This window comes from Cavia porcellus, unplaced genomic scaffold (assembly GCF_034190915.1).
Source record: "Cavia porcellus strain 051 isolate PalLab524CR breed Dunkin Hartley unplaced genomic scaffold, mCavPor4.1 scaffold_8, whole genome shotgun sequence".
Lineage (NCBI taxonomy): Eukaryota > Metazoa > Chordata > Mammalia > Rodentia > Caviidae > Cavia > Cavia porcellus.
This window is the reverse complement of record NW_026947491.1, coordinates 40,610,157-40,625,184: the sequence shown is the minus strand read 5'-3', so window position 1 is coordinate 40,625,184 and position 15,028 is coordinate 40,610,157. Positions and strand designations below refer to the sequence as shown.

The window sequence follows — 15,028 nt, the reverse complement described above, 5'->3', positions numbered from 1 at the left end:
AAACTTCGACTTAGCACCTGGAAACCAGAGAGGAAGGATTATATGGGTAGGCAGGCTCCTGACTGACCTCTCTGACCTGTCTAACTTAGGTTCGGAAACAGCAGAAGGAGCATACTAATCTCATGGCAGAGTATCGAAACAAGCAGCAGCAGCAGCAGCAACAGCAGCAGCAACAGCAACACTCGGCTGTATTGGCCCTCAGCCCTTCTCAGAGTCCCCGACTACTCACCAAGCTCCCTGGGCAGCTGCTCCCTGGCCATGGGCTGCAGCCACCACAGGGCCCCCCGGGTGGGCAGACTGGCAGTCTTCGCCTGCCTCCTGGGGGTATGGCACTACCTGGACAGCCTGGTGGCCCTTTTCTTAACACAGCCCTGGCCCAGCAACAGCAACAGCAGCATTCTGGTGGGGCTGGATCCTTGGCTGGCCCCTCAGGCGGCTTCTTCCCTGGCAACCTTGCTCTCCGAAGCCTTGGACCTGATTCAAGGCTTTTACAGGAAAGGCAGCTGCAGCTGCAGCAGCAACGCATGCAGTTGGCCCAGAAATTACAGCAGCAGCAGCAGCAGCAGCAGCAGCAGCAGCAGCAGCAGCAACAACAACAGCAGCAACAGCATCACCTAGGACAGGTGGCAGTCCAGCAGCAACAGCAACAAGGTCCCAGTTTACAGGCAAATCAGGCTCTGGGCCCCAAACCCCAGGGGCTTGTGCCTCCCAACAGCCACCAAGGTCTTCTGGTCCAGCAACTGTCCCCTCAGCCACCCCAGGGACCCCAGGGCATGCTGGGTCCTGCCCAGGTGGCAGTGTTGCAGCAGCACTCTGGAGCTTTGGGGCCCCAGGGCCCTCACAGACAGGTGCTTATGACCCAGTCCCGGGTGCTGAGTTCCCCCCAGCTGGCACAGCAGGGTCATGGCCTTATGGGACATCGACTGGTCACAGGCCAGCAACAACAGCAGTCACAACAGCACCAACAACAGGGACCCATGGCAGGGCTTTCCCATCTTCAGCAGGGCCTGTTATCACACAGTGGGCAGGCCAAACTGAATGCTCAGCCTCTGGGCTCATTACAGCAGCAACAGCTCCAGCAGCAGCAGCTACAACAACAGCAGCAGCAACAGCAACTTCAGCAACAGCAGCTACAACAACAGCAGCTCCAGCAGCAGCAGCAGCAACAGCAGCAGCTCCAGCAGCAACAGCAGCAGCAGCAGCAGCTGCAACAGCAGCAGCAGCTGCAACAGCAACAGCAGCAGCAGCTTCATCAACAGCAGCTGCAGCAATTACAGCAGCAGCAGCAACAGCAGCTACAACAGCAGCTTCTACAGCAGCAGCAACAACAGCAACAGCAACAGCAGCAGCAGATGTGCCTCTTGAACCAGAGTCGAACTTTGTTATCTCCTCAGCAACAACAGCAGGTGACACTTGGCCCTGGCATGCCAGCCAAGCCTCTTCAACACTTTTCTAGCCCCGGAACCCTGGGCCCAACCCTCCTTCTGACGGGCAAGGAACAAAACACTGTAGAGACCGCTCTTCCTTCAGAGGTCAATGAGGGTCCCTCAACACATCAGGGAGGGCCGTTAATAATAGGGCCTGCATCTGAGTCAGTGGCTACGGAATCAGGGGAGGTAAAACCCTCCCTCTCTGGGGACTCACAACTTCTGCTTGTCCAACCCCAGGCCCAGCCTCAACCCAACTCTTTACAGCTGCAGCCACCTGTAAGACTCCCAGGACAACCACAGCAGCAAGTTAATTTGCTCCATACAGCAGGTGTAGGAAGCCATGGGCAACTAGGCAGCGGATCATCTTCTGAGGGCTCATCTATGCCCCACCTGCTGACCCAACCCTCTGTTTCTTTAGGGGAGCAGCCTGGGCCCGTGACCCAGAACATTCTGGGCCCCCAACAGCCCCTTGGGCTAGAGCGACCCGTGCAGAATAATGCAGGGCCACAACCTCCCAAATCAGGACCTGTCCCCCAGTCTGGGCAAGGTCTGTCTGGGGTTGGAATCACGCCTACAGTGGGTCAGCTTCGAGTGCAGCTCCAAGGAGTTCTGGCCAAAAACCCACAGCTGCGGCACTTGAGTCCTCAGCAGCAGCAGCAGCTACAGGCACTCATTTTGCAGCGACAGCTGCAGCAGAGTCAGGCAGTACGCCAGACTCCACCCTACCAGGAGCCAGGGACTCAGCCCTCTCCCTTGCAGGGCCTCCTGGGCTGCCAGCCTCAACCTGGGGGCTTTCCTGGAACCCAGACAGGCCCTCTCCAGGAGCTAGGGGCAGGGCCTCGACCTCAGGGCCCACCCCGGCTCTCTGTCCCACAAGGAGCCTTATCCACAGGACCAGTTGTTGGCCCTGTCCATCCCACACCTCCGCCATCCAGCCCCCAAGAGCCAAAGAGACCTTCTTCACAATTACCTTCCCCCAGTACCCAGCTCACCCCCACCCATCCAGGCACCCCAAAGCCCCAGGGGCCAACCTTGGAGCTGCCTCCTGGGAGGGTCTCACCTGCTGCTGCCCAGCTTGCGGATACCTTCTTTGGCAAGGGGCTGGGACCTTGGGACCCCTCAGACAACCTAGTAGAAGCCCAGAAGCCAGAGCAGTGCAGCCTGGTGCCTGGGCATCTGGAACAGGTGAATGGACAGGTGGCACCTGAACCACCCCAACTCAGCATCAAGCAGGAGCCTCGGGAAGAGCCATGTGCCCTGGGAGCCCAGGCGGTGAAGAGGGAGGCCAATGGGGAACCAGTAGGGGCATCAGGTACCAGCAATCACCTCCTGCTGGCAGGCCCCCGCTCAGAGGCTGGGCATCTGCTCTTGCAGAAGCTTCTACGTGCAAAGAATGTGCAACTCAGCGCTGGGCGGGGGCCTGAGGGGCTGCGAGCTGAGATCAACGGGCACATTGACAGCAAGCTGACTGGATTGGAGCAGAAACTACAGGGTACCCCCGCCAACAAAGAAGTGAGTACTCTGGCTAAAGTGAAACAGACCACTTGGGGCCTGGAGGGCAGGAGCAGAGCAAAAATGTCTGGGTCAGACAACAGGTGAGGGCTTGAAGGATGAGGGCAGTAGCCTTCATAGGGCTTATCTGGCTTAGGATGCAGCAGCAAGGAAGCCTTTGACACCAAAGCCCAAGCGGGTACAGAAGGCAAGCGACAGGTTGGTGAGCTCCCGAAAGAAGCTGCGGAAGGAGGACGGGGTCAGGGCCAACGAGGCCTTGCTGAAACAGCTGAAACAGGTGACCCCCAGGAGCCAGTCCCCTGGTCCCATCCCTGGATAGGGGGCACGCCATCTCCTGGCTGTGTAATAACAGAGGTGCAAATGCAAGTGTCCAACTTTGTCACTTTACTTCCAGGAGCTGTCCCTGCTGCCCTTGACGGAGCCTACCATCACCGCCAACTATAGCCTCTTTGCTCCTTTTGGTAGCAGCTGCCCAATCAGTGGGCAGAGCCAGCTGAGAGGGGCCTTTGGAAGTGGGGCACTGCCCAGTGGGCCTGACTACTATTCCCAGCTGCTTACCAAGGTCAGAAAAATGGCAATGTCTTTTGGAAATAATGAAGTTCATAGGGAGGTGGGAACAGGGGTGGAAAACTGGAGGAAATTGATTAGTGTGGGGTCAGGAGATTACATCAGTGTCCCTATGCCATTTTGTACACAACACCCACCCCACCCCTCAGAATAACCTGAGTAACCCGCCGACACCACCCTCGTCGCTGCCCCCCACCCCACCCCCATCGGTGCAGCAGAAGATGGTAAATGGCGTCACTCCTTCCGAAGAGCTGGGGGAGCACCCCAAGGATCCTGCCTCTGCTGGGGACACTGAAGGGACACTGCGGGGTAAGTGAAGAGGTGACTTTCCTTCTTGGTGGCACTGAGGGGCTGGGCTCCAAGCAGTTAGTGTAGCTTGCCACATAGTGTAAGAAACAAGTGGACTGTGTGCTTCCTGTGCCCTTTCACGCCAGGCTGGCTGGGTGAGAAGGGCCTCTGTAGGACTGATTCACTGGGGACAAGGATGGGGTTCTGGAATCTGGGGCCAAGGCAACAGGGGAGCTTGGTGGCAGGGAGAATCTGAACAAAATTTTGTGTAGAAAGAATAATCCAGCTTTCACAGGTATAGCACTCCAGTCTGATCTGGATTTGATCTCTGGTACCTGTGTATACTATATTACTTCAGCCAAATTGCTTGGTTCGGTTGTGTGAACCTGGGTTTCCCCTCTTAAATTGGGTATTTATACTGTTCATCAGTAAGGCATGCTTATAAACTCATGCCTTGTAAGCACAGCTACTAAGGAGGGTAAGGCAGGAGGATGGCAACTTTCAGTCCAAGCCAGACAACTTAGACCTTGTCTCAAAATAAAAAAATAAAGCTGGATGTGGTGGTGCATGTTTATAATCCCAGCACTTAGGAGGCTGAGGCAGGAGGATCGCTGCAAGTTTGGGGCCTTCCTGGGCTACATGGTGAGTTCAGAAAATAAAAAGGATGGGAGATTAGCACTCCCTAAATTCAGTCCCCAGTACTGAAGAAAAAAAAAATAGAAAAGTAAAAATTCAGCTAATGGAGTTGTTAAAAGATTATTTTAAAAGAATGTACCTAAAGCCCAGTGTTTGGCACATGGGGAGGCTCAATAAATACAGCTGCCCAAAACTGGGAGGTGGGTGGATGGCTAGTCACAATAGCTAAGCTAAGGTCTTTGTGCTAGTTGGGTCTGAAATTTTGGGGGTAAATTTCCATCTGCTCTGTCTTCCTTCACCCTGACTTCTTCCTACTCATCCCTTAGATGCTTCAGAAGTGAAGAGTCTAGACCTACTGGCTGCGTTGCCCACACCTCCTCACAATCAAACTGAGGATGTCAGGTGAGGGTGGGGCTGGGTAGAGTGTGGGGTGGTGTTGTGTTATTTTTCATTGGCCGGCGCAGATTTCAAGGAAGGATCTAACACCTGCTGGTCTCTAAATTTGGGAAGGAAAATTTATAGAACTATGCCAATAAATGTCTGCATTTGGTCCACAGGATGGAGAGTGATGAGGACAGTGATTCTCCTGACAGTATTGTACCAGCTTCATCCCCCGAGAGCATCCTGGGAGAGGAGGCCCCCCGTTTCCCTCAGCTGGGTTCAGGCCGAGGGGAGCAGGACGACCGGGCCCTCTCCCCTGTCATCCCTATCATTCCTCGGGCCAGCATCCCAGGTATATACTGTTCTGGGCACGGGCCAGGCCCAGCTTGGCTGCAGAATCATCTGAGGCATCTGAGATTACACAAGTTTCTCTTTATCTTCCAGTCTTCCCAGATACCAAACCATATGGGGTCCTGGACCTGGAGGTCCCTGGAAAGCTGCCTGCTACAGCTTGGGAAAAGGGCAAAGGGAGTGAGGTGTCAGTAATGCTGACAGTCTCTGCTGCTGCAGCCAAGGTATTTTCTGGGGGTGCCTTGAGGCCAGGGGAAGCCTGGTCAGAGGAGAGTCATTCAAAAAAAAAACAAACAAACAAACATGATTTTCAAATTCCACTCCTGAGTGCATGCATGCTTTTTGAAAGCTTGGGTGAAAATAAAAGAGCTGTCTGCTCTTTTTGAATTAGCAGGGTTTTATGGTCAGAGAAAATTGGAAAGTCCAGTTAAGACAATAGTACCAATTTTGTTTTTTTACTACAAGACCACTCTGTCCTTTTAATTTGCAAATGTAGAATGAATCTTGTGGATACAGTAGGCATCATTTTCTAAACTCAGTTTTTCCATGCTGTGGTGCTCCTCTGAGTGTCTGCCACAATCTGGGAATGTCCGCTGTATAGGAGGTGTGTGAGAATTGCTGGAGTGGTGTGGGTAGTTTTGACTAATGCCCTGGGCAGTGGGTTTAGGGCATCCTTGCCCCACACAGCTGCTGTTAACTTCAGATGCTCTGCTGACATGTCTTTCCCATCACTTTACCCACCCTGGCAGAACCTGAATGGTGTGATGGTGGCAGTGGCAGAACTATTACGCATGAAGATCCCCAACTCCTATGAGGTGCTGTTCCCAGAAAGCCCTGCCCGTGTAGGCATTGAGCCTAAGAAGGGGGAAGCTGAGGGCCCTGGTGAGTGGGACAACAATTTGCCTTGGGATTAGAGGGGACAGGTTGTGTTGAGAGGCTCTGACTCCTTTCTTCTTACAGGTGGGAAAGAAAAGAATATAAGCAGCAAGAGCTCAGACTCTAGCCCTGATTGGCTGAAGCAGTTTGATGCAGTGTTGCCTGGTTATACTCTCAAGAGCCAGCTAGACATCTTGAGCCTTCTGAAACAGGTTGGTGTAGGGGAGAGAAGGGGATAAGTGTTAGGAAAAAAGTGCTACCTAAGGCAAAGAAGACAGAGGCTTTTTGAGGAAATGGAGCTGGGTGGCAAAGGAGGAGGGAGTTAGTTGAGAAGCTGGCACTAATGATCTTGGACACCCTCTCCTAGGAGAGCCCCGCCCCAGAGCTGCCCACCCAGCACAGCTATACCTACAACGTCTCCAATTTGGATGTGCGACAGCTCTCAGCCCCACCTCCGGAAGAACCCTCCCCACCCCCATCCCCCTTGGCACCCTCTCCTGCCAGCCCTCCTGCCGATCCCCTAGTTGAACTTCCTGTTGAACCCTTAGCTGAGCCACCAGTGCCCTCACCCCTGCCATTGGCCTCATCTCCTGAATCCACTCGTCCCAAGCCCCGTGCCCGGCCCCCTGAAGAAGGTGAAGATTCCCGACCTCCTCACCTCAAAAAGTGGAAGGGGGTACGCTGGAAACGGCTACGGCTGCTGCTGACCATCCAGAAGGGTAGTGGGCGGCAGGAAGATGAGCGGGAAGTAGCAGAATTTATGGAGCAGCTTGGCACAGCCTTGCGACCTGACAAGGTGCCTCGAGATATGCGACGCTGCTGCTTCTGTCACGAGGAGGGGGATGGGGCCACTGATGGGCCTGCCCGCCTGTTGAACCTGGACCTGGACCTGTGGGTACACCTCAACTGTGCCCTGTGGTCCACAGAGGTGTATGAGACCCAGGGCGGGGCACTGATGAATGTGGAGGTTGCCCTGCACCGAGGACTGCTAACCAAGTGCTCCTTGTGCCAGCGAACCGGTGCCACCAGCAGCTGCAATCGTATGCGTTGCCCCAGTGTCTACCATTTTGCCTGTGCCATCCGCGCTAAGTGCATGTTCTTCAAGGATAAGACCATGCTATGTCCAATGCATAAGATCAAGGGGCCCTGTGAGCAGGAGCTGAGTTCGTTTGCTGTCTTCCGACGGGTCTACATTGAGAGAGATGAAGTAAAGCAAATCGCCAGCATCATCCAGCGGGGAGAACGGCTGCACATGTTTCGTGTAGGGGGCCTTGTGTTCCATGCCATTGGACAGCTGCTTCCTCACCAGATGGCTGACTTCCACAGTGCCACTGCCCTCTATCCTGTGGGCTATGAGGCCACACGCATCTACTGGAGTCTCCGTACCAACAACCGCCGCTGCTGCTACCGCTGCTCCATTGGAGAGAACAATGGGCGGCCGGAGTTTGTCATCAAAGTCATGGAGCAGGGCTTGGAGGACCTGGTTTTCACTGATGCCTCTCCACAGGGTGAGCATTGGGCCCTTGAAATGGTACCCTGGGCAGGTTTCTCCCAAGGGTCACTTTAAAAGGTAACCTAAGTTGGGGCTGAAGATTTAGTTCAGCGGCATAAGCGCCTGCCTTACAAGTAGGCAGTCATGAGTTCGATCCCTGGTACCCCTAAAAAGGAAAAAGACAAAAAAAAAAAAGGTAACCTAGGCAAAGTGACCTAGGGATCACTTTCCAATGTCAATACCCTCTCTAGGAACAGTCTTGCCCGCTTCCTAGGTCAATCTCTTAAAAATTCCAGAGAAGCTGAACATGGTGGTACATATCTGTAATCCCAGCACTCAGGGAGACTGAGGCAGGAAGATTTCAAGTTTGAGTCCAGCCTAGGCAACTTAGTGACTTTGGGAGACTCTGTCACAAAATATACAACCATAGCATTTTTTAAATTTGGTACCAGTAATCAACCTTAGGACCTCGTACTTCCCAGGCAGGTGCTTGTGTCACTGAGCTATATCCGTAATCCCTGTCACAAAAAATAAAAAAATACTGGGAAGTAGGTTGGTGTGAAGGCCTTGGATTCAATCCTCCCAGTACTTTGGAGTGGGGGGGTACTCAAATAATATGTTTCACCATGTCAGTTACCTTAAATTCCTTTGTAATTGAAAATATTTTGCTTGTGCAAGGCAGGGTGGTACATGCTTATAATCTCAGGACTTTGAAGGCTGAGGCTAGATGATCATGAATTTGAGGCCAGCCTGGGCTACATAGCAAGTTCAAGGCCAACCTGAACCATATAGTGAGACTCTTGTCTCAAAAAAATTTTTTTTCTTTTCTTATCTGCTTTCACCTATTCTAGCTAATTTTCCTATCGTCAGTACATGTAAAGGATTTGGTTCTAAGACCCCATAATTTAATGCATCTGATCCTAACTTCCATGTATTTGTTTTTTGCTACATGGAGTTTTTTGATCTTGGTTTTTGTGTTAATGTTAAAAATAAGATCAGATAGCATTTATTGAACATTTACTGTATAACACAAAATTAAGTGACTTACATAGATTAATTTGTTTGTATGCCCCTATAAGATAAATACTATGGGCTGGGGATTTAGCTCAGCGGCATAAGTGCCTACCCTGTAAAACAGGCAGTCGTGAGTTCGATCCCTGGTACCGATAAAAAGGAAAAAGACAAAAAAAAAAAAAAAAAGATAAATACTATGATTGTGCCCAATTTATACAGAAATTGTATCTTGTAGAGAGTTTGAAATATTTGACTCAAGGTCCCATGCCAAGTGCTAGAACCCAAATCTAAGCCTTCCCAATTATGAAGCACACATACATGTTCTTTCAGCAAGCACTGTGAGCTGTGCTGGGTCCCTGAGATCTGTGCTTGTGTTTCTTTGTCACAGCTGCAGTTGCCTTCTGGAGTTGAAACCTGGCTTCTTAGGGGAGAATGGAACTCAGAGGCTAGGATAGGCTTTAAAGATGCACATACATTGATGATGGGGTGGTGTGAAAACCATAGAAAACACCTACAGTTTAGGAATGGGTCTAGGTTATGTAGATCAATGAGCAGAGGCTTCCTCTGAGGGTTCCTCTTTACCTCCTAGCTGTGTGGAATCGCATCATTGAGCCTGTGGCTGCCATGAGAAAAGAGGCCGATATGCTGCGACTCTTCCCTGAGTACCTGAAGGGTGAGGAGCTCTTCGGCCTGACGGTGCACGCTGTGCTTCGCATAGCTGAATCAGTAAGCAAGGGACCAGGGAGATGGAGGGTTAGGTGGGCATTGAAAACCCTGGCTCCACCCTGTAGGAGCTCAGGCTAAAGAGAGAACTGCCTGTGCTTGCAGCTGCCTGGGGTGGAGAGCTGTCAAAACTATTTATTCCGCTATGGGCGTCACCCCCTGATGGAACTGCCACTCATGATCAACCCCACTGGCTGTGCCCGATCGGAGCCCAAAATTCTCACACACTACAAACGGTGAGCTTGCGGAGCTGGGCTACTGGCTGTGGGTGTGGGTGTTGGCAGAGATCCTTTGGCCACATTATGAGGGTTTAGGATGCAGATCAGAGTTGCCTTCAAGAAACCGGGGATTCATTCAGACCTCCTGATTAGAGGGTGTGCAGATATCACTAAAGTATCCCTTTCCACCTGTCCAGTCTGCTAAGGTATATGGTATTGACCAGGCTGTAGGACAGAGGTGTCTTGGGCATTCTGGGAATGGCTACTGGGCAAGATCTTGGTAGACAGGCTATGGGTGAAGTTTTATGAAATATATAAGGGGCCTAGTCACGTATGTTTTGCTTCTAGAGGGTCCTGTGATTCTCCCAAACCTCAGACACCCCATGAATGCTAGGTCACCTTCCCTTCCCGAGACTGAGTTGGTTTCAAATAAGTAATAGAAATAAGTAATAGAAATAAATAGGAAAGTAATAAAACCTTACATTTGTATAGCACTTTATACTTTTTTTTTCAAAGCGTTTTCACATCCATTATCTCATTTGATCCTCACAACAACCTTATGAGGTAGGTAGGGCAGGTGGTATGACCCCCATTTCACAGCTGAGAAAACTGAGGCCCAGAAAGACTACGTGACTAGACAAAGGTCACATAGCTGGGACCAGACTCTTACCTCTTAACTTGTGGGTCACTATTATTTCTGTGTACTACATTAACCTATCCTTGGGTAGAGGGAGGCAGAATCCATGGTAACAGGGATTTCTCAAAGGCCTGTGGTAGCTCCACAGAGTGTCAGAGACTCTACCTGTAGTTAGCCCTGTCCTTGATGCTCTACAACAGTGGTTTTCAAACTGAGTGCAAATGTTCCAAAAAGCCCTGAATATGTAAATTGAGGGGCAGAACATGTTCCTCCCCATATTTAATTCTATCTTCTCTAGATTGGAATCTACCAGAATTCCTTTTTCACGTAGTTTATGGATTGGAGTTCCAGTCAACATTTTGTAAAACAAAACAAAACAAAATAAAACAAAACTCTGTTAAATAAAGAACCCAGATGTTTGAAAACCACTGCTCTGGGATGGGCAAGAATTCAACTGATGCCCTCGGGTGGTAAAAGGCCTCCTGCTGGACAGCAGTCATTCCCCTGCACTGAGCCATCTTCGCAGAGCCCAATGTTATGCCAGAGAATGGAATGGTCTGAAGAAAGGCAAGGATAACATATTTAGGCTGTGAATTCACAGCTAATTTTAATTCAGATCCAGCCCAATGTGGTAGACACAGCTCCTGTTTTCAGGGCATTGAGCATGTGCCAGGAGGTAGGACTCGGACATTTGAGCAAACCATCAGCTTAAATTGTAGGCCTGGCTGCTTGGGGAAGACCTCCCAGAGGAGCGGGGCCTTTTGTATGGTTTGGCAGGAGGCTGGGAGAAAGTGATGGCAGGAGATGGGAGAGCAGGCTCAGTGTAGGGGAATTGGTACCCCCCCTTCCCTCCATATCTGCCCTCCCATCTTGGGCTGTCTGTCACCCACAATATCAGAAGGGTCCCCATAGACAGTTGCTGCCTCTGCAAAATTGAGACCCAGGTGCCTCTACTCTGTTCCTGAAGCAGCACTTCAATGCATATGCCCCTAACTGGCATGTTATACATCCCAGGGAGGAAGTGGGTGGTGTGTGCTCGTTCTGAGGGCGAGCTGCCTTGTCATGGACTGTATCACCTCCCAGGCCCCATACCCTGAACAGCACCAGCATGTCTAAGGCATATCAGAGCACCTTCACAGGCGAAACCAACACCCCATACAGCAAGCAGTTTGTGCACTCCAAGTCATCTCAGTACCGACGCCTGCGTACGGAGTGGAAGAACAACGTGTATCTGGCTCGCTCCCGTATCCAGGGTCTGGGGCTCTATGCAGCCAAGGACCTAGAAAAGCACACAATGGTCATCGAGTACATTGGCACCATCATTCGTAATGAAGTGGCGAACAGGCGGGAGAAAATCTACGAGGAGCAGGTATGGGCTGGCCAAGGGGCCATTGTGTTGAGTAGTTTACCCTCAGCCAAGGAACAAGGGAGTGGTTCTGGGTCCACAGGATCAGACAGCTGGGAGAGGGGTGTGTGCCATATAAACCAAAGCTCAAGTCTGCTTTCTGATACTCTTGTCCCTTTTTCTGCAACCTTTGCCTTTCTAGAACCGAGGCATTTACATGTTTCGAATAAACAATGAACATGTTATTGATGCCACATTGACTGGAGGTCCTGCCAGGTGAGAAAGAAAGGAGGGATTTAGGGGTCTCTGTGGGTGGTCCTCTGGGCATAGGCCAACAAAGAAGTAAAATTGTCTCCACTCAGTTGCTTTGGCATCACTGATTATCCCACTGCCCAGGTACATTAACCATTCCTGTGCCCCTAACTGTGTGGCGGAAGTTGTGACATTTGACAAGGAGGACAAAATCATTATCATCTCCAGCCGGCGAATCCCCAAAGGAGAGGAGGTAAAGGAAGCAACCCTCCTGAGCGACAATTCCTTACCATTTCCCAGGAGCTAAGTTCTGATGCCACTACCCAAAGAGCAGATCTAGGCTGTGTCCTTCCCCTCTGGGGGCAAGTTATGATTGTGCCTTCTTTTCTTTTCAGCTGACCTATGACTATCAGTTTGATTTTGAGGACGATCAGCACAAGATCCCCTGTCACTGTGGAGCCTGGAATTGTCGGAAATGGATGAACTAAGAAGCTTTGAGACTACCAGGCAGGGGAGTCTCCCCACCCCCGACCTCTTCCCTGAAAGGGATTAGGGGGAAGAGAGGTAGCAGCCAGAGCCAGGACGCAGGGCTGGGGCTGCCGGCTGACCGGAGCCCCTGGAGCAGGAGGCTGGGGTAGAGGACCCTAGGCCAAGCCCACCCTGGGCACCAGGGACAACCTCTTCTCCACCACCGGCCCTCAGGCTGGCATCTCTGCTCTGCCCCCAGCTCCCGGAGGGGCTAGACAGAAACAGCCATTGGGCATCTCAGGTTTGAGGGGGATATGGGCCGGTAACTACCCAGAAGCATCTGGGAGGCAGCAGGGATGGGGGAGGAGGATGTGTGGCCCGGCCGCACAGCCTTGCTGCTCCTACCAACCTCTCTGGCCCAATTCAAGGCTGCAAAGAGACTTGACTAAGCTTGACAATCCCAAAGGCCGGGTCCCACACCTGGCCCTGCCTGCCGGGTCCTGCCCCTATCCTCACCCCATCCCTTTCCCTCTCAATCTGTCTCTGTCTCCCTCTTCTCCTCTGTGTTTCTCTCTATGGGTTGTGTTTCCTTGTTTTCCACTCTGACAAATGCAACATAATGGGAAAGAGGCATCAAGCTGCCTGGGAGGGCAAGCTGGGCAAGCCGGGCAAGGAGACCCCGCACCCACACCTACCTCATTTAAGTGTTGGATTTTTTGCTGTTTTGAAATGTGAGACCCTCTCCAAGCCCCCTACTGCCCCAACCCTCTCCCCCACCTCACTGCCCTCTTCTGAGTGGGTGGAAGGGGGGTAGGAGGAGGAAAAAAAATAACAACAAAAAATCCATCTTTGTTTTTAATTATGGGCATGGGATGGCAGTTGAAGCAAATGGTGATGAAGATTGGGGATGACTGGCCCCTGGTTTCTCTAGACTTCCTTCTCCATCTGGATATGGGGGCAGGAGGAGTGTGCTATACCTAGGACCAGGATATCTCCCTCCTGTTTTCCCAACCTCATCATGAGCCCATTTGCCCTCCAGCCCCTGGATGGGGTGGGTGGGGGGTGGGTAAGGGCTGTCCCTGAGTGGCGTGCCTGTACCCAGTGAGGCAGGGTGTGGCCCAGAGCTCCCACTTTCCCTCGGTCACCAAACTGCTGCTGGTCTGGTGGGAATGGGTGGTGATGTGGGGATGGGGAGCCTAGTGTCAGCGCGGGGAGGGTGGGGGGTATTTATCTATTTATACATGGGATTGTACATAGTCTTGTGGGGCGTGGGGGAGCCGGCTGGAGGTGAGAACCCTCCCCTCTCCCCCCACCCCCGGGGAGAGCAAATGTAAAACTACTAATTTTTGTGCTTTATATATTCTATATAAATATATCTATTTTCTTTTTACAAAACCAGTTTATAAATGGTAGGGGGGTGTGGGGCGGACACATGGAGCTCCCCTTGTGGGGGAGCCCCCTCCATTACCCAACCTACCGCCCTTTTCCTCACACACCCCCTCCCCACCCCCTGGCTGTGACTGCTGTAAGGTGGGGGTATAGAGAGAGGCCGGGCAATTCCCACCCCGTTGTATAGTTGGACTATGTTATAACGCACAAAAGTGAGCTGGCCCCAGGGGGAGCCAGAGGGTGATGGGTTCTCTGCCTTCTTTTCCTTCCCCTTTCTGCCCAAGCTTGTGCTGCAGTTGAACCTCTTCCCCCAGGTAGGGGTAGGTAAGGGGTGGGTGAGGCCCCAGACCCTTCTCTGGTAGGGAGCCATGGGGATGAAGATGAAGCTTATATGCAGTTCTCTCCTAGGGTCTGTGGGCAAAGGGCATTTTGTAATTAATATTTTCAAGAATCAGATGTCTGGAGTGTAGGGGTGGGCTTGGTGATGGCAGATTGGCGGGCCTGCTGAAGAGGGAGCACAGTCGCTGTTGTGATTTTAGGTTTGTTTTGTCTTGTTTTGAATTTGGAGGGTTGTGGATTGATGGGGGTAGGGAGTTTTTTGTTTGTTTGCTTTTAAGCTGCTTCCTCAACTGTTCAAGCTGCAAATGTTTAAGACAGTAACACCCCCACTCCCACAGGAACCACTGTAATTACATCAGACAGTAGGGAGACTGGGCTGCTGCCCCCAAAGCCACAGCCCTTGGATGGTCCTTTTCCAAGTGCATAAAGGTCTAGGCTACATCGAGGGGAGATTGGCTCCTGTGAGTCAGGCTCTGGTTGGGGTTTGGGCCCTGGGATTGGGAAAGGGATGGGGCAGACTTTGTAAGCATATGCTAGATATCCGATAGTCCTGTAGAACTTAGTGAAGAAACCTTATACAGTTTTTAATTTTTATATAAACTATAACTCAGATCCAAGCTACAAGGTTGGAATTTTGGGTTTTTTTTTTTTTTTTTAAATACCCTGCCTGTATAATTGCATCAGAATTCCCTCCCCCTCCCCCCGTGTTTGTATTTTGGGTTGGTTTACACTTGCACATACTCAATTTTCAGTTTTTCCCCCTTTACTGTCTTCTACCCTCACCTCCAGGACCCTCCCCCTTTTTAAAAAAATAAATCGCTGACAAGTGTGAATCCCGTGAAGACTTTATTTTGTGTTGTGTGTATCCTGTACAGCAAGGTTGGTCCTTCTTAACAACGGATGAAATGGTTCCCCTTTTTAAAGCGCTCTCTCACCCCCCCTCCCCCCGTCCTTGGCATGTTTTGTATCAGCGATCATTCTGAACTGTACATAATTTATGTTGCGAGAGGCAAAGGGCAAGTTTTGGATTTTGCTTCTTCCAAGTTTGTTTTTAAACGACAAATAAAAAGAGAACATTTTAAATACAAGCGGCTCCGTTCCGTAACCCTT

At 51.3% G+C, this 15,028-nt stretch overlaps 1 protein-coding gene across 15 annotated transcripts in view; it reads left to right on the top strand.

Moving 5' to 3' along the window:
• Kmt2d (lysine methyltransferase 2D) overlaps positions 1-15,006 on the top strand; it is a 40,644-nt gene extending 25,638 nt beyond the window's left edge. For 8 of the 15 annotated variants that reach the window (XM_063254674.1, XM_063254668.1, XM_063254666.1 and 5 more), the window contains 17 exons: positions 90-2,942; positions 3,079-3,219; positions 3,337-3,504; positions 3,659-3,818; positions 4,760-4,835; positions 4,991-5,166; positions 5,259-5,389; positions 5,915-6,047; positions 6,126-6,253; positions 6,409-7,549; positions 9,137-9,273; positions 9,376-9,506; positions 10,005-10,052; positions 11,209-11,494; positions 11,673-11,746; positions 11,867-11,975; positions 12,118-15,006. In XM_063254674.1, coding sequence (XP_063110744.1) covers positions 90-2,942; positions 3,079-3,219; positions 3,337-3,504; positions 3,659-3,818; positions 4,760-4,835; positions 4,991-5,166; positions 5,259-5,389; positions 5,915-6,047; positions 6,126-6,253; positions 6,409-7,549; positions 9,137-9,273; positions 9,376-9,506; positions 10,005-10,052; positions 11,209-11,494; positions 11,673-11,746; positions 11,867-11,975; positions 12,118-12,210 — 5,985 coding nt within the window. In that variant the 3' untranslated portion in view covers positions 12,211-15,006. The remainder of the gene's footprint in view (positions 1-89; positions 2,943-3,078; positions 3,220-3,336; positions 3,505-3,658; positions 3,819-4,759; positions 4,836-4,990; positions 5,167-5,258; positions 5,390-5,914; positions 6,048-6,125; positions 6,254-6,408; positions 7,550-9,136; positions 9,274-9,375; positions 9,507-10,004; positions 10,053-11,208; positions 11,495-11,672; positions 11,747-11,866; positions 11,976-12,117) is intronic. The other 7 variants (XM_013159126.3, XM_003475815.5, XM_013159122.3 and 4 more) reach the window with 4 other exon arrangements.
• Positions 15,007-15,028: the final 22 nt, after the last annotated feature.